The following is a 22,712-nucleotide window of genomic DNA, read 5'->3' as shown; positions in this document are numbered from 1 at the left end:
ACACTAGAAAATATCAAATTTTTTTAGAAAATCAATCTATTTTTTGGAAGTTATTTTCAGTGAAACAAATACAACCTTATACTAACTAGTATGAACCTATGCTTTCATTGAGTTAATTATTTGTCTATGCCAAATTATAGAATAAATATTAAAGATTAAAATGTCTTTTAAGTTCCTATACACTTCATACATTTGAAACTTAATCTCCTATTTTTATTTTCAGGAATTTAGCCCCTATACTTTTCAATTTAAAAATTTAAGTCTAACTGTTACCATAGTTAATTTTTTTCTGGCTAAATTAACTGGTTTGTCATTTTTTTTTAAAACTTACCTGGTAGTGATGTTAAAAAGTTAATGTTAAAAATATTAATGTGATTTAAAAAAAACACCCATTTGAATTTGTCTTAATAAAATAATTTTTTTAGAATAGTGTTCTTAAAATTATGAATGCATTGTAATTGAAATAATTAATAATATTGACTAACTAATGACATTATAAAAACAGAGGGGCCAAATTATGTAAAATATTGAAGCATATTTTAGCATAGTATAGGGGCCAAAACTAAAATTTAACTATAGGACAAACCCAAAAATGTGTAGGTGTCTAATGCCCTTAAAGTATTTGGTCCAACTAAAAACAAATTTAGATGTAATTAATTTAGTTTGTATGGTTGTGATGAGAAGAGTTTCCATTGTAGCAGTCACCTTAAAATAATATCAAACCTAAATTAGATGTATATTTGTTCGTCAACGAAAACAATAGTAGGTAATTCTTCCTTACGTCAAGAAGACTTAAAGCAGCAAACGTTTACTTGTGGATGTATACCTTAAAAGTAAATGGAAAACTTCTTACCATCTTACATTCTTCAATTAAATGCCTACAGAAACAAGCAGTTTTAGTCAAAGAAACAAGAGAGTTAGAGTTTCAATCGTTGTCCATTTCCAGAGGGTGCCCTTTTTTCTTAGAGATGAAAAAAATTGAATAATTCAAAGATAATTTAAGCATGAAAACTGAACAAACCAAAGAAAAAAGAAAAGAGAATGTTTAGATGGAAAGAGAACTTCCCCTGCTGCTAAAATCAAAACTTCATCTCCTACTTGACTCAACAATAAAGAAGAAGTTGTACTAACTTCTGATTTGATCTCAAAGAACAAGAAAGGAAAAGGAAGTTTCAAACATGACGGGTTTTATATTGAAGAATTCCTTTGTACAAAACCTGCCGGTTGAGGGGCATGGAATTTGACATTTCCAGGAGCTGCTGAGCCTGAGCCTGAGTCTGATGATCATCTTCACCAGCTGCTTTATTTCCCTGCAGCTTTGGCAGGCTGTTCATGTTGCAGTATTCTTTGTTATTGGATGATGGCTCCCTCATCACATCGTCTGCAAACCCAACCCTTTTCTTTTGTTCATATTTTCCGCTTCCTGAAACAAACACACACACATGTACAAAAGAAAACGAGACCCAGAATGCAACGCACTGTAAAAAAAGATAAAAAGTGGTGTAAATGTAGAAATGTTTACCACACAATTCAAATTCAACCTTCCTCATGAAATCTGAGAGGAGACGTTTATGGAGTTGGTGTGCAATGAAAACTACACTTCCTGAAACTGCAAGCACTGCCACCAACCCTGCTGCTTCCATTTCTACAACCCTATAACGTTGTTTTGGAGTTTTTATAGAATTGGAGTTGAGAAGAGACAACTTGTTTTGGACGCAAAAGACATTAAAAATAACTATGAAGAATGACTTGTTTGCTTATTATATTATTTTCCTTTCAAGGAAAACCGTTGAAATTCCATATTTATTTTGAATTATATAAATTCTAAAAAGACATGCCAAAACAACAAGATTACAGCAGAATATTTAAGGTAACCAACTTCACATTTCATATTTAGGTTTTTCCCCAAATTCCATACACGTTTACAAACTAAAAGGCGATGATTTTTATTTTAGTTACATCATTCTTTTACGACATTTTTGGCTTTATTTCTTTTTCCACACATTTTTAGCTACGTCCAAACCCATTTTATAATTTAATAAGATTTATAAATTTCAATAAACATTTTTTTATTGCTTAACGTGTATATGACCTTTCATAAAAAGACATGTATATAACATAATTTATTTTGTTTTTAAGTCGCCCAAACATTAATGGTATAATGAGTTTTTTTACCTTTTTTACTTTATAAATTATTAATCAAATCACCTCAAATGGATAGAATGTCAACTTTGTTGACCATGTTAGCAATTAATTAATTTTTTAAAATTTAAAAATTAATTAATTACTGATGTAACATCCACGTGTATGTCATGTCATCAAAGCTAAAAGACATTAACTTTTTCATCTATTATAAGATGATTTGATAAGCAATGCAAATTTAAGGGCTAAAAAAAGATAAATTAAATAGAGAGCTAAAATAACTTTTTCATGGAAATTTTGAAATAATATTATTTTACACAAATCTTAAATTATCCATAATCTTGCATTTTCTGAAGGGTGGATATAATTAGGCGCATCCTCAAACTGTTAAAGAGTATACAAGTAACTTAGCTGAGCTGCATAAGCTAAACTGCTACCTAAGCTGAGCTGATTAAACAACTTAAAAGATCAGTTAATTGTTAAACAACTTAAGTTTACTTAATTCAGTTAGTTAGGTAATAAGTAAATGAAGTCTATTAATCAGATTTTGTAGATACAAGTTTTCAAAAACATCAAATATATTTCTTCTTCCTTAATCAATTACTCATAAATACAATATTCTAATATGGCATCAGAGCTACAAATTCGTTTGCATTCATGGTTTTGTTGTGCCGTAGAAAGAAAGATTCTTTGTATAGCCATGACTAACAGTAATGAACATCAATAATCAGCTGATAAGAATTTTAATAACAAGAAAATGAATATTCAATTTGATGAAAGTAATTTTCCTTTATGGAAACAACAAGTGTTGTTTACAGTTAAGAGTTTGAAAGGTACAGATGTCATTCCTACAGAATTTGTGGTTAACAAGATAGTTCTTCATGTTCTTGGTTGTTGTCTATTGTTAGTTTAGAAATTTTGACAGATCTTGTAAGTTGTGATTCAACTACTTCAATTTGGAATGTTATACAAAAGTTACAATTTGCCAAGTCTACAACAAAAATTATGAATCTTAAATGAACTTTGCAGCTCAAAAGAAGAGAGACCAGACAATGAGGGATTATCTTAGACAAATCAAGGTAATTTGTGATAACCTAGTTGTTTGTGGGAGAAGGTATCTGAAACAGAACACATTTATGCAATCTTACATGGTCTTCCATCGGAATATGAGTCAGTAGTCACAATAATTACAACCAGCATGCAAAATTATGATATTGAAAGAGGACAAAGTTTGAAGAAACCAGTGAGAAGTGTGTTTTCATTGGCTATAGTTCTATGTCAAAGTGCTATAAACTTTACAGCTTGAAACTAAGAAGATGATCATTGTCGAGAATGATAATTGTAATTGGCTAGAAGGAAAGGTCAAGGAGAAAACCGTTCCTACTATGATTATGCATCCAATAAATGTTGATGAGCAACCAACCTATTCTACACCAAGTTTTCCGTCTTCACCACCTAGCTCCACTCCAAGAAAAATGAGGAGTTTTTAAGTGATGTAACTATTGTGTAATATAACTAGAAAACTTTGACGAAGCAATCAAAGAGGATGCTTGGAAGAAAATTAGCAAATTGAAAAGAACAAAATATGGGTGTTGGTTAAAAAGTCAAATGACAAAGAAGCTATTAGCGTGAAATGGGTGTACAAAGTGAAGCACGATAAGCCAAGTTAATGGTGAAAGACTATGTACAACAACCTGGTATTGACTACCGTGAGATTTTCTTTAACCTTGTAGTTATTAACAACAACTCCATATTTTAATGTCTCTGGTTGGATTTTAAGTTGATTTGTTAGTGTGTTAAGTTGAACTATCTTCCGTTCCAATTTGAAAACCATTTTTTGTTGCAGCAAATGGAGAAAAACAGTGAGAAAAGACAAATTTATGAAGGAAAACTGACTGTAATACTACATCCTTGGATATTACTGACATTGTCATTGGCTTATAATATCTCCAAAACTTTCTCTTATATTCCTTTGATCTTCCCTTATCTTTCCCATATTTTCTTTTATTCGTTGGATCCTCGCTTTCAAACTCCTTATTTTTGGTTTCAAAGCCTCCTTCTTCTTAATGATGTCCAGCGCCTCCATCGTTATCGACTTAATTTGAAGTTTTCAACTAAAATCAAAGCTGAAAAGGTCGACATTGAGATGTAAACTTGGATTGTATGAGTGAGCAACCATGAACAATGGATTTATATAACAAGTTAATTTTAGCAGAATCGCATCTGGTTTCGGAATATGGAGGAAACAATTGAGAAATATGAAGAGAAACCAGGGGGAAAGGAGGAAGAAATATCAGTTTTACAGTGACGCCAATATGTGGGGAATCGGGCAGTAGGCTTAGAAGTTATGAGTAAAAAAAATTAGTGCACGTGTCAAAATATAAGTGGAGGGGCAGAGGATATTTGTTCCAAATTACGTTTTATAAAAATAATGAATTACGTTCTGATGTTTGTTTATTGTTCCAGACTGAACCGTGTTTGAGGTAACATTGGGTTGGATGGCAAACACTGACCATCATATAAATGTTTAGACAACCTAAACCCGGCGTTTTCTTCATCAAAACTGATAAGCTTAGCTTCACATATGTCACACAGAGGCAACCAATCATAACCCAATGAAACCCTTTTCTATGAGCTGCGAAACCATCTTTTTGATACATTATTTTACGCAGAAAAATGATGCATGAGATAGAGATAAGAGCCTCAATACCAACATTCATCTTGCAGTTTTCTATAGCGCTCTCACTGTTGATAAACTGGTTACCAAATTCCAAAGATAATTGGTAAATAATGGTTACTTACAAATCGAAAGGCTGCCTTTCAGTGTATGACTAAGAATAAGAACTCCATGAAGTTAAAGTTATTTTATCCTTAATTCAAAAGCATATGTTAGGACTAGGATTCTCCTGATACTAAAATCTTCATGCTTGCTTTGCTTATACTATGTGAAATTCTCATCAAAACTATCCCTTGTTATATGAGAGCATTGACCAACTCTTAAGGTAAAATCCCAAGGTGCTGCTGATTCTTGATCCTCTTTTATAACACTTCTCTCTGATAATGCCCAAGCTTTTCAGAATTATCCTTACGGCCTCGGCATAGTGGCAACGAGAAGCTTTTTTCATCAGACACTCGTCGAAATTACTGTATCATTAAGCTCCACGGTGAAGTTGCATCCTCCGCAAAGACAGGTATGCTAAGACACGGTAGCCAAAGATCATTGCTACCAGAGCACCCACTTCCCATAAGCCATTGTCTGTTTTTATCCCGTTTACTGGAGGCGTAATGTCTTGGTACTGTACTTTGAGAAGAAGCTTGTAAATATGATAGTTGAAAGACATATAGCGGATCCAGGATATGAACACTGGAACTTTCTGCAAAATTAAAGAAGATGATGACGACGAGTTAATATTTCTGCTCTTAAAGCTTGTAATCAGGCAGCTTATCCAAAGTAAACTCATTGCATTGATCATATGAAAGCTAGTATTTTTTATGCAGTTTTGAACTTCTGAGTAATATTTGGTTGCCTAATGCCTACCTTCACAAAATAGCCACCAGCCAGCATGAAGGTCATCACAGTTACTGAAGCCAAAGTTGTAGCCCTCTTTAAGTCCATTAGTGTGGCACCAATGGCTAGTCCAAGACCCTGTCAAAGCACCCATGCCATGGTTTTACACTCAGTCTTGAATGTTATTGGTATGCTTTTAACTGGTGGTTGCAAATGCACATACCTGGGCGGCAATGATGCAGAGAAAAACCGTAAGCATGCTGAGGAAAAAGCGGCCGGCACTCAGTCTCAGGCCAGCCATAAAGTAGACTACCAGAAGGAAAAGTACTGGTAATATTAGATCAAGTGGAAGGTCGCTTGTAGTCCTCGCTAAAAAATATGCGCTCAATCTGTACATGTCAGCTGCTCTTTCTTTACTAAGCATGGCTCTCTCTTGAGGAAAAGTGAAGATTGCGGTAAAGACAGGAAAGAATCCCCAGAAGACAGCAATAAAGAACAATAACCCCGCCTGCAAGGTTCCATGATATGCTCATTCCAGCAAATTTTTTGTGATGATTAGTTAATGTTGAAAATTGACCAACCATGCTGCAGTTATATTTTTCGTTAAGTGCATGCAGCTTGTAAACATGCTGCAGCACGTATGCTTGCTGTAACAGCAAGGTTGTTTAGTTACTTTGTTAAGCTACTTAGTTGAAAATGAACTAAGTTGGTATTGTTTTGATGTTTTTAGGTGCTGATTGACATAATCAGCTTGTGTGCAAGTTAAGTTTTACTTGTTTCAAAGTATGATTAGTGGTAGTAGGTAGTATTTGGTGATGTATTTGGCTATAAATGTATTGTTTTTTCTAGTTGAATGAATGAGCAAAATGAGCTATCAGCCATAAGCTCCCTTGCTGCAAATTTGTGAGCAAGTAAAAATATTTCTTGCATCTTGCTTCATTGTTCTGCGCTCTCTGTTTTCTTCCTTTGCTCCTCCTCATCCCCAGCAGTTAAGAAACAACTATTATAGTGGAACCTAGCTGTTGGTTCATGCAGCACCAATTAAAAAAGCGACTATTACGTAGTTTGCTATGATGAGTTTACCTGATCTTGACGGCCTCTGGTGCTTTTACTATCAGACTGCCACCACAGTAATCCCAAGATGATTGCTGTAGAAAGAACTTGGGTGATTCTCAACCAGCTAAAATAGTCATGCCTTCGTTCTTTGATCCCTCTGCAGAATAAGATGCAATATTGTTGCCACCAGCTTGCCCCCCATTCCCGTTTCGAAGAAAACACTTTTAACTTAATTTCATCATCCAAGGGAAGAGGAGTCATAAGCTTCTTCTTCTCATTTTCTGCAACTCTCGACTCGTAGGCCTCGACAAGATACTACTTCCAAATGAAAACGTTATTAGGCTGATTACAGTTTTGATGCCTTTTGAGAAATTAGCTATGTGTGCTCCTTCAAAATGCTGTCTATTTACCTTGCCTTTCAGCAGACTGATAAGGGTTTGGAGGATTTTGGATAAAGATTTTATATTCATAGTGTTTTGAGCCATAGAAAACTTTACCTCATGAACGACTGCCGGTGGTGGCTTCTCGTTTCTTGTTTCAGTTTCAGAATTCCCCATTTGTACTTTGTCCTCTAATTCCGATGGCACAGATATGTCATTTATGTTCCCATTTGCAAGGTCAAGCAGGAACTCTGCTGGATTCATGGCAATGAGAGGGGAACAACCTATAGATGAGAAATAAGCCATTGCTTCCGAAGCTCTCCCGAAGTAAAGCGAACTGCCTTTCCCTAGAAGAACCAACTTGTCGAATTTGTGGAACAGTCTACTTGATGGCTGGTGGATTGTTGTTATCACAGTCTTCCCGGCCTGCAATGAGAACTCTGAAGTCATTTAGATTCAAGAAAATACACACACACGCTTTCAGTTTTTGAAACTACAACATTGGCTTCAGATGTTGCATATGGGGATGTCAAACCTCGGCTATGTTTTGTAATGTTTGAACTGTCCTTAAAGCGGTGGTGGAATCCAAACCAGAGGTTGGTTCATCAAGAAAGAGAAGGGAAGGGTTGATTATGATCTCGTTGCCAATACAAACTCTTTTCCTTTCTCCACCGGACACTCCACGGACGAATGAGCCGCCTATCATGGTGTCTTGACATCTATATATGCACATCATTTGCAAGAACAAGTTAATTTAGACTTAGATGTTTATACTTGGTCAGAGATTCAATAGCAGTAGCAGAGTGAATAAGAGAGTGATTTACCTCTCCAAGCCTAACTCATATATGACATCTATGGCTCGCTTTTCCTTCTGCTGTCTCGATAAAGCCTTGGACAGTCGCAACCGGGCTGTATAGGTCAATGTTTCTTTCACTGTAAGGTGAGGAAACAGGACATCGTCTTGAGTCACGAATCCGATCCTGCCACATACGCATGTTTTTCATCACAGATGATGAGCAGAAAGGTGAAGTAGGTTCAACAGGGAATTAAATTTACTTTGAATGGAACTTAAGAAATCAACACAAAGTGCAGTTGATGAAGAGTGAGCAAAGTTTGAGAGTCCTACTTGCTTTTGAGGAATTTGGAGTAGGGTTGATCATTGTATGTGACTGAACCACCTACAGTGGACTGAATTAACCTGCCACCAAGCAGATTAAGAAGTGTGGTCTTCCCACTTCCTGAAGGTCCCATAAGTGCCAGAACTTCCCCAGGACTTACAGCACCGGTGATTCCATTCAATATATCCCTCTCTTCAGAAGTTGTCATTCCTTCGGTGATCACCTTGTAAGTCACATCACTGAACTGCAGATTTCAGGAAAACAAGTAAACCTTCATTAATTAAATTCATTGGTATTCATCCGAATATCCTCGGAATAATTACCCTCTTTGGTACTTGAACTTCGGATACGGGTGCATTTGGAGGGTCATATCTCCGTATCCATTTCCATGTAACTTTGGTTTTATGCATGTTAAACTTCAGATACAATCCTCCATGTTCTTGTTTCAAGATCCGAAGATGCTGGTGCAGATTAAAAGAGGAATAAATGCAGGGGGAAAAGATCCTGCATGTTCAGAAAGTGTTACCTTTAGATATATTGGTAAAGTAGGTTCTGTCTGAAATTTCGGCTTACAGGTGCCAGCTTCAATGTCTTCAGCTGCAATGAAAATTTACTTGAGGCTTAAGAGATCTTATATGTGAAAATGGTTTTGCTTGGTGATTCGTCGTTTAACATCTAATATCGACTGAATACTTGAAACCTCTGCTATTGCAGTTATGTTTATGAGATTACCCTAACATTTTTATTACAGTTTCCTTACCATATACCTACACCATAGTCAATAAAGTACAGCTCAACTAAGATATCTAAATGAGGTACCAAATAACAAAACGTAAAAAGTATATTTATTGATGAAATATCTCACCATTGTCATTGCTAAATGTGCTCATTGTCGAAGAAGATTTTGCAATAAAGATTAAAAAGGTGGAGAGAGGGGATAAAATAGAAAACGGTGGAGAAATTTTTTTTTTTTTGGACAATGATTAATAATATGGGAAAATTTAAAAAAAACAATATAAAATAAAAATGCATCTCTTTTTTAATCAAATACGCGTAATCTTTCATAATGATTCATTTTCAGTGTATATATTTTGGTCCAATTTCAATCAGTTAGTCACAACATTGGAACCAAAAAGTCTAAAACTGTATGTACATGTGGAAGTCGCATTTATGTGAGTGAGTGTAGGCGAAATTGGAGAAACCAAAGAGATCCTTCCCTGTCAAAAAAGCAAGTTGTACAACTACAAACATGGGTCCAATTTGTACCATCAAATTATTAATTAGTGTGATGTTATCCACAACAATTCTTTCTACATGATGACCCCACACTTTGTTTATTTTGATTTTGGATTTGATAAAATTTGTGCAATTCAATAATTTAATTAAACATTTATTTATGATTAAAAATACTGAAATAAATGTATATATTTATATTGAATTTCAAATTTATTTTTTTTGTTCCATGTAATTAAAATAACACACATTCTAGACTTGACCTACGGTCTACTATCAAACCATATATCTCCCATAGATGAGGAGTTTGATGTGATGCTTCATAATTTTTTTTAATACATGTTAAGGTTATTTAAGCATCCAATTTTTTTTAAAATAATTAATTAAAATATATGAAGAGTTGTGAGTAACACCATTTTTACTTTATTTAAAAAATAAAATTTTAATTATTTAAATGAGTTTCTGTATATTTAACTCAGTGACATCGTTTATAATATAAAAGAATATAAATATACACTTACGAATATCGTCGTCGCTGAAGGGTTTGGAATCAGTGATTTCATCAGGTGGGACGGTGAAGCCAGTGAAGGAAAAAGATAAGCCCAAGCTAGCGCTAGAGGCGCGGCTGAGAGCAGCCCCGTTGCTCAACTCTTCCACGTCCAGCTTCACCTGAGCACTTCTAGCCTTCCTAATGTGGGAGTTATTCTTGTTACCGCCGCTGCTCCGCCCCGGCGATGCACCCACCACCATCCGCTGGCTTGACTTCCGCGACAGAGTTCCCATGCTTTCCGATGTTATCGGTGCATCTTCATTTTGCATCGTTGGTGACTTGGACGTCTGAGTCGCCGCCGCCTGCGTCTCAATCACCAGTTGCTCCGATTTTGTTCGAGCTAAAGTTGTTGAATTCATCGATTTCTCCATACAGAAAACAACTGCAAGAGCATAACACTAAGTTTTAACTTCTTCTTGATGCTTTTCACCAAAAAAAAAATGCAGATGATGGAAAGGAGGAAGTGTATGGCGAGGATGGGTTGCCACATGAACTGGTAACTAACATATGACAAATTCCAAGAATCACGTAAAAGAAAAACTTAATATTGGTACGAAATTATTTCTTTAATTTAACTATTTTTTGCAAATTTATAATGTTGGTTTTCTAGTTCATTATCATGTTGAGGCCAAAAAAAAAACCGAAGTCTTTTGTTTGTTTGATGAGAAAAATCCATAGAGAAAAACACTTTCATTGGAACAGGAACATGCTTTGGGAAAGCACAGAGTTCTTCCAATGAAAAATGATGATAATTTAGTTTTGAATTTTTCATGAAATTAATATTAAGATTTACCTTTTTCGGGGTAAACCAGAGGAAGAGCGAATAGCTGAAGGGAAGAAAAAAAAAACAACAGTTTTTGCCTTTTGTTTGGAGCTTTGATGTGCTTCAACTGCAACGCCCCTCTCAGCATACCATTAGTACCTATAAGGTGCAATTAAAGAAGAGGAAGATTTAAATTACGGAAACACCCTTGAACTTTTCCAACTTTACAAATACAACCATATAATCCAATAATTTTGTGATAATAACTTCTTCACTTTGATTAATTAATAATATAAGATACGTACGGGTCTAGTAGTATCCATCACTCCCCATTGGGTGTTGTATTTTTATCGTACACGTGTATATCTGGCAGCTCTTTTTATATGGAAATTTTCTTTTTTAAAAATATATATATTTTAGTTTGATGTTAACTTTCAATGAATGGAATTATATAAATTAGAGAAAAAAATAACAAACACTCATTGTAAATGGTGAAGGACAAGCTTTATTAATATAATAAAAGTTTTAGCCTTAGCATCAATAGAACATCATGATACGTTGACAATTGACTTTGTCACAACTCAAACACGACATATTTGGAGTGATTGCAAGCATTTAATACGATAAGGAAACCTTAATAAACAAGAAAATGAAAACATAAGTTTGAATATTTTAATAATTAAAACTTGAGACGTTTTTAGGTTTCTAATTTATAGATAATAAAAAATAAAATAAATTAGTTTATGAAATGAAAAAGATGAGATGAAATTTGTTTAGGTGATTTTTGGGTGGATGGTTTGGGACGATTGGTATAATACTTCATACCCGATTTGATCGTCAGGTCCGAGTTACAATGTGTTACATTCGTTATCGGAGCAACTACGATCAATTCATAGTTTAATTTATAACATAAAACATCCCAATATAAGTTAAACATGAGTATAAATAATTTTGTGTTTATTTTCGAGTCTTATACGAGCTTACGAAAGCTCTATTGCTAACCTAAGGTCGAATTAGGACCAAATTGTAACAATTTAAAATTCTTGGGTTGACGTCGCGATGTTAAGGTTTCCTCGTCGCAACATGACTCTCTATATGGTGCTCGTCATGACCTCAAGTAATAGTGTCACCACTTAAAGTTTTGTTGTTTCTCATCGCGATTTTAGATATTCCACATCGCGACGTGACTCATTGTTTTGAAAAAGGACCATTTTGAAACAAGTTTAACATACCTGTATTAACCTATATAATCTCATTTACAACTAAAAAACACTATTACAATAGCATAAGAGGCAAAACATGCCAAATCCAAAACTTCAAAATAACATTAAGCAACTAAGTTCCAAGTTGACCATTTTCGATACAAAACCAACTTAAACCTTAGGTACATGCCATTTACAATTGAAAGGGTACTTTACTAACTTTTTTTAGTCGAAAATGGTCGTCTAGATGCTGACTTCAAGTTCTGGGGCTTCAAGGAATACCTGAACCTACGCATGGAGAAAACAAATTGTAGTTTTTGTTTACTTTTTTCAATTTTTAGTTTACAAATTGTAGTTTTTGTTTACTTTACTAACTTATTCTCAAGCAATTTAGGTGTCTTTTATTTACTTTTTTCGATTTTTAGTTTTTGTTGTTGATAAATTATTTTTGTGAGTTTTATGCTCTTTTGAGATCCAAATTGGCCAATTGTGCCATGGGAAACCTAATAATATGATTAAGTGGTGTAGGGAGTTGATAATGGCCCAAACTTGAAGAAAACATCATCTAGAAGGGGGTATCGCGATATTGAAGCATGGAAGTCGTGATACCCTTGACAGTGTTGACATGAAGAGAAGTGAGGTCACTCCAATGGTATCGTGATACCAAGCATGGGTATCGCGATACCATGACACCCCAAGACCCCCTAATTCAAGACTGTCATGGGTATCACGATACCAGAGCCTGGGTATCGTGATACCGTTGCCTAACGAGTGAACGCTACAGGGGTAATTTTGTATCTAAACAGTCTTAAGTCTTTGTTTTCATTTAAGGGCATTATGGTCAATGTTAGGTTAAATGTTAGAAGGCTATGAATAAATACCACTTTATAAGCTTTTGATTTCAGATTTTGTTGGCTGAACAATTTCTCTTTAGTTTCCGTAGTGTTAGGTTATGTTTTCTTTTCTTTTCATTTTTAGATTAGGTTTTCCTTTTTTTTTAGAGTATATTTTGCTTTTGTTGTTTTATTTCTTTTTCTTGTTAAAGACTTTTTGTAAAAGAAGATGGATCAAGCTTTTGGGTGTCATTGGTTCCACATCTAAATGAACATTTCTTACCCTTATCCTTTTATTGTGCATATCAATTGTTCAATGAAATGTCTATTTGGGTGTTAAGCTTTATTATGTGATGATATTGGTTGTTGGTTAATTGATGAATTGATTATTAAACTAAGTTAATGTCTATGCTTGATTATTTGGTTGTTCTTTTATGTCGAATGCTTAATACACTAGAATTGACGTCTCTAGTGGAAAATTTAGATAAACAAGATTGAAAGGAGAGTTTATCATTAGATAGTTCGATATAATGGTGTTGAATAGTGAGACCAAGAGGAGAGCTATATGCCTAGGTGAGACTAAAATGAGAGTTTAGGTGGTATATTTTAGGATGAGACGGTGAGGAGGTTCCTAACTAAGAGTAGCAAACAATATAATCCGTATGGGTTTATTAGCTTAGTTAGCGATTAATGAATCAATCGATCATCGTTTTAATAATTTATATTGTCTAAAACAATAGGAAGAAAGTTTAGATTAATGAATCAATCGATCCGTATGGGTTTACTAACTTTGGGTTTGAGCCCTTATTTAAGTATTAACAAATTTAAGTATTGAAATGTAACGGAGTTAAACCTTAATTAATTATTTTATTATTATTTGAGTGGTAGGACTGCTCCTACATCTATTACAGAGCCTATAAATTTTTTTATAAATGTTAACCGACATGATCCAATCATTTTAAATAATACAAATTTATTTAAATTTTAAATATAATTATATAAAAATAGTTTTTTGAAAGGGGTACAAGTATTAATTGAAAAATACAAAGATAATACGTCTAAATTATTTCAAGCAAAATTAATCATTACAAAGCACATATCAAAGAGGGACAAAGTTAAAAATTTTGTTTTGAGGACGAGATACAATTTTAGAATTGTGAAGAGCCAAAACTAAAAAAATTAATCTAAAATGGCTTAGATTATATAATTAATTTTTAAAAGAGATTAAAATTATAAATTTACATTTATTCGAATGATTAAGAGACTTAAAATGAATTATTAATACTTGCCCGCCGATCTCCCTTAACTTTAGCTTTGATTTAAATCATAATAAATGTGAATATATGATAATAAAATCTAAATATATTACACACAATCACACCAAACTAATCGCTCAAAATCAAGGCATGCTCCTCATTGATTATTAATCCAAAATCATGGAGAAACAAGAAAAGAAGGGAATTTTCTTTTCTTTTCTTTTCTTTTCTTTTTTAAAAGAAAAATCCAAATTACAATCCGAGTGGAAGCGGACGAATAAAAGAGGTAAGTGCCGCCTAATGAAGAAGGGGTACATCCAGACAAAGACGAGGACTTGCAATTGTTTGTTTGATGTCTGCGATGGTTTAATTATTGACTACATTACCTCTTTATTAGGGAAGCCAAGTCTTTATTACTTTTGGAGCTTTGTACAAAAGCTGTTTTTTATTTCTTTTCTATTTTCGATATTTCTTTTTCTTTTTCTGCGTCAACTAAAACTAGTTTTGCCAATTTCTTCCATACATGATATGATGGCGATGACACCTTCTCACTTGACTTGTATTTTAAGCCTTATCATCATCTTTAATCATCAAAACTTCACAAATTGGTCATTTTTGTCATCCAATCAAATAATTTTAAATTCAATTAAATTCATATTTTTTCATATTTTATTTATTTATTTATTTTTGTTGTACTCATACTCCGACAATGACATGTGATAGAACATGAGATGGCCTATCAAGGACCCTTTATTAAGGATTGTTCATGACCGATCTCCCGTGAGCCCTACCTAAGTTACCTTAAAACGATTTGCTACAATCCTTCCATGGAACCAAAGAGACGCAACAATTTCGTAGAATCTCGGCATAGAGAATGTTATAGTAGAACCACAGAGTATCACATATGGTGACAACCAATCTGAAACAGCCTTGCCACATGGTCGACCGCATGAGCAAGCCTACCCTTCATATTGTCGACTACGTGACATTATCAAACAAGAAGGCACCCTCCTGTATATACCTCAAGGCATGAGAAAGAATAGGATTGTACGAAATTGGTGAACCAACCATTCTATATCAAACAAGAAGGCACATTCTTGTTTGTTAATGTCACTTAGTTTTCAAGTGGTTTGAGTAGGTTGTATATATTCTCTTTTTTGTCTTCTCCTTTCTTTCCTTCCTAAACCTCTTACTTCGGCTCTCTACCTTTCATAGGTGAACCAACCATTCTATATCCACCACCTTCTACTGCTTACAATCTCACCTGTTGAAATCTTATATCAACAATTGGTGCAGTGAGTATGGATTGAACCAACACGGTTCATTCTTCCACCGTTGTCCCAGGAAATGCTACAAACTAAAACTCAAAACTCCCTTCGACCCAAAGACAAACTCAACAACCTACTCAAACCACTTGAAAACTACTTCTCAACTCTAACCAACAGCAGAGTACCCAGCATCAGTCTCAACCTCTACAGTACCTCTTCAACTATCCCACGTGATACCCATACTTTTTAATCTATATACTCAATTAAAAAATGTCTAATTTTTTTAAAAACAAATAATATTGTTATGAAATTATTTGTCTTTTAATCATTTATATATAAATTCTTTCAAAAACCTACCTTTAAAAAGCTACATATTAACTAATCTCCTTAAAGAAAACAACATATATTTATACATGGATATGGAAAGCATAATCCATCAAAATTTGCTATTTGTCCATGTATTATATGTAAGTTGTATATTTAATTTTTGTACTCTAATTTAATCAAATTTAGTCTTGGCACATTTCAGATTTTAGTTCTGATATCAATAATAGCAATTAAATGTATTAGGTCAAATTCTACTATTAGTCTCATACTATGTATAACTTGTAGATCTACTTAATGTTCTCCAATGTGATCATTTTAATCTATATACTTTTTGAATTTTGAAATTTTAATCCAATAGCCGTTAAATCCATTAGCTAATGTGACGTGATTTTTTTGTTAGTATTATGTAGAAATATTAAGTTGACATAGCATTACAAAATTGATAATATGTTAGCCACAAACTTTTGTAAATAGCATGATTTAACTTAATAGATTTAATAGTTCCTGTATGGGTCATGAGTGAAATTTCAAAATTCAAAATGTCCAAGGATTAAACATAACCAATTAGAGTATAAAGATTAAATCTACAACTTAAGCATAGTACAAGGACTAAAAATAAATTTAACCAAATATAATTTGATAGGTTAGTGAAGGGTAGGATCGTAAATGCAAAGAACGTGACTTTGCAAAGGGCAGATGAGTGGCTAATATAGTTGGCACTTGGTCGGAATTGATATGGACAAAAGAAAAAGTGGCCCCCAAAGGACATATTTGGTGATAAGGAACCATCCGCCACGTCATTTTATTAATTCATTTTTTAAGTATAGACTTAATAAGTTTTTTTTATTATCTTCGTGTCACGACTTAATCAAATATCAACTCAATTAAAAAATTATTAAAAATTATTTATCTATTTATACTCATATTATTGTCGAGGGGTATCATAAATCAATCGGACACTAATTTAATCAAAAAATTACTTTAAAATATTATTTTATAATAAGTTTTTCTTTATTATAAGGATGATTTAATGTTTTTTTATAAATTAATAAAAATTATGAGATTTAAATCGGGAATAATAAATCTTAAACTTTTAGTTTAGCTATTTCAACTAAAATTATATTTATTTTTTGAGTAGGTTATACAAATGGCCATCCAATTATTAGCATGTTTTTGATTTTGTTATCTAATCATAAAATTTTAATTTAGACACTAACGTTTTTAATTGTTTATTTTTTTGTCACCTTTTGTTAAATTGTTGACGGAAGTGATAACGTGACCTTTTCTCAATTAAAATAATAACATATTTAATGCTTAACACTTACACATTCTAACAATTTGGTCCTAACTCTAAACAATTCAATGAATTTAACCTTTCATGTTTATAATTTTTATCAATTTAGTGCTTAAACACATATAGTTAAATATAAATATAATCAAATGATTATTATATTATGAAAAAGTACAAAATATAATATTATTTTTAAAAAAATATAAAACTTAAAAATTTTATAATTTTATAATAAATTATAAATAAAAACAATTAGAAGTTATCGCCGCTCTGTTATCCCTCCCGATCCAACATTGCCTCCGTCACCGGCCTTGCTAAAAACATCGCCTCGTTATTTCTCTTCGCCAGTGCTAAAAATTTCTCTTCAATTTTCCTTTTTTACTCATTCAATTGTTGAGACCTTCTGGTTGCTGAAACAGAGAGCTCGGCTAGTGTGTTTTTTATTTTGTTCATTTCTTCAACTCGAGCAGCTAAAAAATTCTGCAGCATTTGACTGAATGGAGCCTCGGCCTCCCCTACCCGCTTTGCCAACAAATTACAAAATCTCAAACGGTATTTACATATTTAATTTAATTGCCAAGGTTTTTTTTTTTATGTTCATAAGTTTCCTCTTTTCCTTAAATTATGTTGATTCTATATTTCAAATTTTTGGCATCTAATCATTTAATTATATGTGTTTGAGGATTAAATTTATTGATTTTTTAAAGGTTAAATTTTTTGAATTATGTAAAATTAGGATCAATTTGATATAATATGTAAGTATTGAGGGTTAAATATGTTATTATACAAATTAAAAAAAAGTTATGTCATTATTTTAAGAGTGAGTGACCAAAACAGAAAGGAATATTAACGTTACTGTCTAAATAAAAAAAATTATATTTGAATGATCAAAACAAAAATGCGCTAATAATTAAGTGACCATTTGTATAATTTACTTTTATTTTTTACATGAAGTTTCAATAAACATATTTGTTATATAATATTTTTTACCACTTCTTTAATCATAAGTTGTTAGGGATCGTCCCGATTAAGCAACAAACAAGTAAAAATAGCGGAAGAAATTGAGAAGATGAACACACAAATTTAACGTTGAAAAACCCCTCTAAAAAGGATAAAAAACCACGGGCAAAGATAATTTTACTATAATGGCAAAAGAATGAAGAGTACAAAAGATGGAGATAAAACTAAACCCCGAAAACCCGAAAAATAAAGAACCCTCAAAACGTAAACACAAAATTCTCTGAATGTGTTATGAGTTCTAATCTAATGGGTGTATTTTCTAAGGTTGTAAAAGAGCCTAGTTATAGGCTAAATTCATATGTCAAATAATAATAAAATAATCTAAACTAATCAGTATTTGACTGAAATAAATAAACAGAGTTTAACTAAAAGATTATTTTTCAAATTTGACTGAAAATAAGAGTCATACTTAACAAATCTCCACCTTGACTCATATTTCTACAACGTCATCTTTGCCAAAGCCCGCCACGAGCCTATCTTGAACTATGCAGGGAATTAACTGAGTCGAATTTGTGCTTAGAAACTGGAAGACTTCTAGCCTTCGACTTGTACACTGCCAAATCAAAACTAACTCAGGTCTGATTTTCACGAACACAGTGCCATAACTTTTCAAAACCTGCATCCAAAAGAGAACCTCTCTTCAACGAAACCGTCATATATTTTTCCCTCCTATGACCAAGTTGCCTCTGCTCCAAACGAGTTGACTTCGACTTTGTAACAGATGAGGGACATCCGATTTCACCGGTCACTATAGAACCTTCCAGAATATAAAGACTGCCAGTTCTTTTACCTTTTAACAAAACGAGAGCTCCACGAGATACTTTAATGCCGCTTGACTTGATGTTGATTCTGCATCCTTTCAAGTCTAAAATACTCAAGGAGATGAGATTCTTTCGTAAATCAGGTACATACCTGACATCTGAGAGTGTCCTAATCGTCCCATCGTGTATCCTAATTTTAACAGTACCAATACCAATTACCTTACTAGATGAATCGTTTCCCATGCGCACAACTCCACCTTCAACCGAACTGTATGTAGAGAATCATTCTCTATTGGGACACATGTGGAAAGAACATCCCGAATCTAGGATCCACTCGGACGTGAGCTTGGAGTTATCGCTTGTTGACACTAACAAGAAATCATCACCGCTTTCATCGGCCAAATTAGCATCAGCTACATCTTCCTCGTTACTCTCAGCAGCTCTTTTATTTCGTAGTTTATAACAATCTGCTTTGACGTGACCTAACTTTTTACAATAGCAACACCTTTTGTCTCATTTCTTTGATGCTACCAAAACGGAAGCTTGCCTATCTGCCTTGCTATCCAAATGAAGCTCATTGTCGAGTTTGTCTCTACTCAACAAATGACCCTTCACATCTTCGAATGAGATTTTGTCTCTGCCATAAATCAATATCTCCCTGAAAGACTTCGAAGGGGATAAATAGCACAATAATAGCATAGTTTGATCTTCATCATCAATATGAATCTCAACGTTCTTTAAATCATTTAAAAGAGTAATGAATTGACTGATGTGATCTCTAAGAAGCTCACATTCGTTCATGCGAAACGTAAATAGACGTTGTTTCAACACTAAACGGTTAGCCAAAGACTTAGTCGCATAAAGAGTTTCTAACCTTTTCCACAAGGCGAATGAGGTCTTCTCCATCAATACCTCCTGTAATACCATATTCGCGAGGCACAACTGGATTACAGACAAGGCCTTTTCATCAAGCTCTTCCCATTCTGTTTTATTTAGATTCTCAGGCTTTTTCCCGGTAACAACCTTTTTCAAACCGGATTGAACTAGAATTGCCATCATCCGAACTTGCCACAGATTGAAATTTGTCTCACCATCGAACTTCTCAATTTCAAATCTTGTTGTTGCCATATCTGAATGGGCTAATCTATGAAAATTGAACTAGCTCTGATACTACTTGTTAGGGATCATCCCGATTAAGCAACAAATAAGTAAAAATAGCGGAAGAAATTGAGAAGATGAACACACAAATTTAACGTGGAAAAACCCCTCCAAAGAGGATAAAAAATCACGGGCAAAGATAATTTTACTGTAATGGCAAAAGAATGAAGAGTACAAAAGATGGAGATAAAACTAAACCCCGAAAACCCGAAAAACAAAGAACCCTCAAAACGTAAACACAAAATTCTCTGAATGTGTTATGAGTTCTAATCTAATGGGTGTATTTTCTAAGGTTGTAAAAGAGCCTATTTATAGGCTAAATTCATATGTCAAATAATAATAAAATAATCTAAACTAATCAGTGTTTGACTGAAATAAATAAACAGAGTTTAACTAAAAGATTATTTTTCAAATTTGACTGAAAATAGGAGTCATACTTAACATAAGTAATATGAAATTTTAAATTTTAAAAAATTAATTAATTGCTAACATGGCATACACGTGTATGCCACATCAACAAAATAAACAAATGTTAAATTTTCTATACATTTTCAGTGATTTGACAAATAATGAAAATTGAAAAATTAAAAGAGGTAAAAAATTAAATAGAAAACTAAAATAATAATAATTTAAAGGGCCAAATAAATTATTATACCTTTCATTAATTAATATAACAGTTTAGGTTATTTAGATTGAGACATGTTTGCACCCCGTTTTAGTTTTAATTAATTACATTGTAAACGAACAAAAAAATATTTCTACTAATTTAAATGATACAAAGGTTTTTTTTTTAACTTGTATAGAGCAATAGTTAAATTTTTTATCAGATAATCGTTTGCTACAAGTTCAAACCACAAAATCCACTCAATAGAATAAACGGGTATTTATGGTAGAACGGGCCAATCTAGGATTTCACGATAAAGTGATAGATGGAACTGTCATTAAACGGCTTATTAGCATATTAATAGACCACTTTGAAATGATATATACATCACACATTCTAGATCAAGTAAAAACTCTGAGTTTCTAGCAAGCCATTGCTATATCCATTTCATTAGGAATTGATTATCTTTTAACCATACCTTCAAAGGGATGGTTAGTCCAAGATGTTGAACAACAAAATTTAATTTTGGAAAAACATAATCATTTTGGGAATGCACGCGTGGTAGAAAGTTTACGCCAATCTATTAAGATATAGTATGCTACAAGTGAATATTTGTGACAAGAAATGAATTTTAATTTAAGATGACTAATCCCTTAATCCAATCCATATTTTTTTATCTGAAATGAATAATTATGTAATTAAATTTAGAAATTTGTGATGGTAAATTTTATATAGACATTTATCTTCTTTTTTTTTTCATTTTTTAAAATTTACATATTTCGATGTTTCTAAATTAATACATCAAAATCAAACCAGAAATCAGTGAATTATCAGTTGGTGAAAATTTTTTGGGTTTTATTTAATGAAAAAACAAAAAAATAAAAATAAAAATTTGGTGGATGTATTTAAAAAATTAGCTTAAATACCAGAAAGTTTGATTTTTTTATATATATTTTGAGTGGTTTATCTATTTTTTAAAAAACAATTTTGTTTATAATTTTCGAAATACTGGAATATCTTATTTTGATTTTATTATATAATTTAGGGATAATTCGTTTAAGAAATACTGGAATATTTGTTGCGAAGTTTTTTTTTGGGATATTCCACAGAAAACTTGAGTTTTTTTTAATATGCTTTGAAATTTATGAGTTATTTGATCTATTTTAATTTTTTCAAAATAATAATTTTGATTATAATTTTTAAAATATTAATTTTTTTATTACAATCCACATTGCAAATATAATTTTTAGGATGCAAATTTAAATTCTAGGATATTTCACCAAGACGCTTCACGTGACATTAAATTAGGATATCTAGCTCAACATTGGGGTCTGATACCTTCTAGTACTATAATATATATATATGATTATTTGATCAAAATATATTGTTAGCATGTATTTTTGTAGATTTTTTTTCTTTTGTAGAATTTGAGATTTACATATGATTATTTGATCAAAATGAGTTATTTGGTCTATCTCATCACTTGTTTTTTTTCTTTTTTTATCTGATCATTAGTATTATTGGTATTTATTTTACCAAAAAGTATTAAATTTAACATATTTATTTACGTCAATCAAGTCATGTTATACGAGAACAGTCTAATCAATATGTCAAGTTAATAGATTTTAATAGAAAATATTAAATTATATTAATGATTTGACTAAAATTTTTAAACATAAAAAAATTAACTTTTTAAGTATAGACACTAATATCGAATTTTATCTAAATACATAGACTAACAGCATATTTAACCAAACTATTTTTATTAATAAAAGTATAAGTAAAAAGATTTATTTATGGGTTATTTTAATTTTTTTATATGAACATAATATAATTTTCTAAGATAAAATAGAGGTTAATTTAGATACCATAAATAGATATAAGTATATAAATATGTTAATGCTAAATGATGGCATAAATAGAGAAAAGACTGCCGACCATCGACCTATTGTATTGATTACTGATTTGCCATAATATTACAATAACAAATATAAAGTTTTTACCTTTTCAAAAAAAGAATAGGAGTAGTTGGCATTATCTGCATGGTGTCCCCTTAGCCTAGCAATGATGTGCCATATGAGGAGGGAGCAATGACGAAAAAGGTGAAGTTGAGCTTGGATCCAACTCAACCTGTTTCCTTTCTGTTTTCTACCATATTATCATTTAATTATATTTCAACGTTGATATTTTAAAACTAAATGAAAAAAAGAAGGAAAAAGGAACAAGATCGTCCATTTACATG

The 22,712-nt window shown here is 32.4% G+C and overlaps 2 protein-coding genes across 4 annotated transcripts; both read right to left on the bottom strand.

The window, feature by feature from the left end:
• Nucleotides 1-917: 917 nt before the first annotated feature.
• On the bottom strand, nucleotides 918-1,852 carry LOC107892879 (uncharacterized). The gene is made up of 2 exons (XM_016817908.2): nucleotides 1,523-1,852; nucleotides 918-1,423 (listed from the first exon to the last, which is right to left on the bottom strand). Exons 1-2 carry the CDS (start codon nucleotides 1,641-1,643, stop codon nucleotides 1,173-1,175), a joined length of 372 nt encoding a protein of 123 aa, XP_016673397.1. The 5' UTR covers nucleotides 1,644-1,852; the 3' UTR covers nucleotides 918-1,172.
• A 3,038-nt stretch (nucleotides 1,853-4,890) lies between these two features.
• LOC107891207 (ABC transporter G family member 22) lies at nucleotides 4,891-10,934 on the bottom strand. Of its 3 annotated transcripts, XM_016815928.2 has the most exons (11): nucleotides 10,781-10,934; nucleotides 9,959-10,369; nucleotides 8,731-8,801; nucleotides 8,213-8,448; nucleotides 7,911-8,066; nucleotides 7,622-7,805; nucleotides 7,204-7,512; nucleotides 6,734-7,021; nucleotides 5,874-6,158; nucleotides 5,681-5,788; nucleotides 4,891-5,516 (listed from the first exon to the last, which is right to left on the bottom strand). In XM_016815928.2, exons 1-11 carry the CDS (start codon nucleotides 10,896-10,898, stop codon nucleotides 5,295-5,297), a joined length of 2,388 nt encoding a protein of 795 aa, XP_016671417.2. In that variant the 5' UTR covers nucleotides 10,899-10,934; the 3' UTR covers nucleotides 4,891-5,294. The 3 variants fall into 3 exon arrangements, with proteins under 3 accessions (XP_016671417.2, XP_040956690.1, XP_040956689.1); XM_041100756.1 differs by lacking the exons at nucleotides 8,731-8,801; nucleotides 10,781-10,934 and adding an exon at nucleotides 8,528-8,708 and having other exon boundaries at nucleotides 9,959-10,095; XM_041100755.1 differs by lacking the exons at nucleotides 9,959-10,369; nucleotides 10,781-10,934 and adding an exon at nucleotides 9,070-9,827.
• Nucleotides 10,935-22,712: the final 11,778 nt, after the last annotated feature.

This window comes from Gossypium hirsutum, chromosome D09 (assembly GCF_007990345.1).
Source record: "Gossypium hirsutum isolate 1008001.06 chromosome D09, Gossypium_hirsutum_v2.1, whole genome shotgun sequence".
In the NCBI taxonomy this organism is placed as follows: domain Eukaryota; kingdom Viridiplantae; phylum Streptophyta; class Magnoliopsida; order Malvales; family Malvaceae; genus Gossypium; species Gossypium hirsutum.
This window is presented reverse-complemented; position numbering and strand designations above follow the sequence as displayed.